This window comes from Olea europaea, unplaced genomic scaffold (assembly GCF_002742605.1).
Source record: "Olea europaea var. sylvestris unplaced genomic scaffold, O_europaea_v1 scaffold727, whole genome shotgun sequence".
NCBI classification, from domain to species: Eukaryota; Viridiplantae; Streptophyta; class Magnoliopsida; order Lamiales; family Oleaceae; genus Olea; species Olea europaea.
This window is the reverse complement of record NW_019265672.1, coordinates 316,522-318,848: the sequence shown is the minus strand read 5'-3', so window position 1 is coordinate 318,848 and position 2,327 is coordinate 316,522. Positions and strand designations below refer to the sequence as shown.

At 41.3% G+C, this 2,327-nt stretch overlaps 1 protein-coding gene across 1 annotated transcript in view; it reads left to right on the top strand.

Moving 5' to 3' along the window:
- The first annotated feature begins 6 nt into the window (after window positions 1-6).
- LOC111390919 (tRNA(adenine(34)) deaminase, chloroplastic-like) overlaps window positions 7-2,327 on the top strand; it is a 24,471-nt gene continuing 22,150 nt past the window's right edge. The window contains exons 1-2 of the mRNA XM_023016042.1: window positions 7-2,059; window positions 2,138-2,225. Coding sequence (XP_022871810.1) covers window positions 66-2,059; window positions 2,138-2,225 — 2,082 coding nt within the window. The 5' untranslated portion in view covers window positions 7-65. The remainder of the gene's footprint in view (window positions 2,060-2,137; window positions 2,226-2,327) is intronic.

Genomic DNA, 2,327 nt, shown 5'->3' with positions numbered 1-2,327 from the left:
GGCAGAGAGGTAACGAAGTTATAGGGCAGCCTGAAACAAGGATAAAGTATAAACAATTTACGGAAATGCCAGAGAGCCCTAATGACGAAGTTGTAATCTCTTATGGCTCTCGAAAGCCAAACAGTGGCAGGGAGGAGAAGTCTGCTAACGTTACTAGTTTAAGTTCAGAAGCAAAAAGAGAACATCGAACAATGGTTGGACTTGGTACCAGAGAAGATGAATATTCGAGGAACACTCACAAGGTATCTGAAGCATTGAAAGTTCAAGAGATCGATGCCAAAAAGGCCTCCATATCTCAGAGGCTGTCTGAAACTAGAATGAAGAAAGAGGAAGGATGTTCAACTGATGTCATTACTTCAAATGATGATGCAGAAATGAAACAGCAGTCTGACCAGGCTACCATGCTAAAGGACAAAAGAAGAAAATCCCAACAATTGACAAAAAAGGGAAGCAGTTCCATTTCAACGATGCAATCAGATAGTAGGATTATAAAACAAGAAGAGAATGTGAACTTAATGTATGGCTCATTTACAGAGTCCAAAGATCAACACTTTCAAACACATGCAGAGAACTTTGGAAGAACAGATGTCAGAATTGGAGCTCAACAAATGACTAATGAAATATTCACCCATTCAGGTGGTTTAATTGGCGCAAAAGATGGAAACAAGACAAGATCAGAGACACTGATGACACCTCCATCTTCTCAGTTAGCAGCAAGAGATGAATCGCACATTGAATCAATGAGTGGGCTCATGTTTGAGGAGGTGCCTGATGGAAGTTTAGTAAGTGGCTCTACTGCATTACATAAACATGTCCTAGGGAGGTCCCCATCCTTGCATCATGAAAAATATGGAGGGACCAAGAACGATAAAGCTAATGAACAGCCTTCTATGTTCATCTCCAATGAAGATGAAATTGGTTCAGCTGAGCAATTACAGAAATCTTCCGCACACTATGTTAGTGAGTTTGCTGAGAAGGCAAGGCATGAAATTTCAACTTCTGAAATCCAGGAGGAGAAGAAAACTTATGAATCTGAGTTTGTGCGCGAGGAGGAGCAAAGCGACCGAAAGAGTTCAAGTCAATATGTTTCTCTAGAGTCTGAATCTGAAGAGCATCACTCAAGGCATCCCTCTAGTGGTTCTAAAACAAAGGGGCCGTCAGATGAAACATGGGAGGTTGATGAACCATCTGTTCAGGATCATTCTAAGACAGGAGTACAAGACGATGCAAGCAAACCCGAGAATGCAATTGTCAAGAGAGCAGGCAGGTCCTTGTGGAATATCATTGGTGATATTGTTCGTTTGAAGTGGTCTACACGTTCTGAAAGCCATAGCACAGGTGGAAAGTCAGGTGGGGTTTCACCCAATCAGTCTACAAGTAGCAATGCATGGTTTTCTGGTCACGAAGCTGAAGAAGATGGAGTGAGTGGAAGAAAAGAAAAAATGTTGACAGAAGAACCTGCATCCATCCACCAAAAACAAAAAAAGACTAGCACTCGAAGTAAAGAAGACAGCTCCAGTACCTTAACTGTAGAGGCTTATGCAAAACCTGTAGGAGTGGATACACTATACTCTTCAACTGCCCTCGAAAGTCGTTCAGCATCTATGACCATTTCTTTTCCTTCCATTGAAGAAACTTCCAAAAGTAACTTTGAAGGATCCTCTTCTGGTGCTCCAGTATCAGAGTCCTTAATACCATTGCCTGCAATGCGTCTCCGAAGATCTCCCATTGTGAAAGAAATTGCTGAGGCTGCAGAAGCTGGTTCATCTTGTAGTGACACAAGTAGGCAACCAGTTTCCACTGATTTGATGGAAAAATCAAGGCCAGAGGTGGATGAGAAATTGAAACAAAGGAAACTTCAGAGGAAAGACCAAATCTCAAAAGATAGATTTGACGAATGGGAAGAAGCATATAGAGTTGAAGCAGAGCAAAGAAAAATTGATGAAATGTTTATGAGGGAAGCACTTTTGGAAGCCAAAAAAGCTGCTGACAACTGGGAGGTGCCTGTTGGGGCTGTGCTGGTGCAGGGTGGAAAGATAATTGCTCGTGGATGCAACCTGTAAGTTATGCTTTCTTTTGCTTTACTTTGTATGTTAAATGCAATTGATTATATTCTCTGTAATTGTAAACGTTTCAGGGTAGAAGAGTTACGTGACTCCACTGCCCATGCAGAAATGATCTGCATACGGGATGCTTCAAACGTGCTCAGGACATGGAGGCTTTCAGTAATTTCTTTATCTTTTTCAATTTAACTTAGTCTTTCTACTCAAAATCTAGTACAGTGTCCTCAATTTCTTTGCAAAAAAAGTCACAATATCATTTGCTCA